General features: G+C 70.7%; 1 protein-coding gene across 1 annotated transcript in view; it reads right to left on the bottom strand.

Moving 5' to 3' along the window:
* SRL (sarcalumenin) overlaps nucleotides 1–268 on the bottom strand; it is a gene marked incomplete at its 5' end in the record, with an annotated part of 15213 nt that extends 14945 nt beyond the window's left edge. Inside the window, one exon of the mRNA XM_009697939.1 lies at nucleotides 76–268. Coding sequence (XP_009696241.1) covers nucleotides 76–268 — 193 coding nt within the window. The remainder of the gene's footprint in view (nucleotides 1–75) is intronic.
* Nucleotides 269–270: the final 2 nt, after the last annotated feature.

Consider the following 270-nt stretch of genomic DNA (forward strand, 5'->3'; position numbering starts at 1 on the left):
GCTGGCCGCCTCATCCTCCTGGGTACGGAAGCCATCTTGTGGGCCAGGCCCACGGTTCCCTTCATGATGTGCTACCTCAGGGGTGCCCAACATGGCGTCCTCCCCTGGGCCCGGGGCCTCGCCAGGCCCCTCCGGGCCCTTCTCCATGATGGTCTCCTCTGGTCGGCCAGCCCCTGGCCCCAGCTCACCGCTCAGGCCACCCGCCGGCTCTTCCTCCCCTTCTCCGCGTCCCTCCTCAGCGGTGCTGGGCAAGGAGGCGCTGGCGGGGCT

Source organism: Cariama cristata, unplaced genomic scaffold (assembly GCF_000690535.1).
Source record: "Cariama cristata isolate BGI_N322 unplaced genomic scaffold, ASM69053v1 scaffold26933, whole genome shotgun sequence".
Taxonomy (NCBI): Eukaryota; Metazoa; Chordata; class Aves; order Cariamiformes; family Cariamidae; genus Cariama; species Cariama cristata.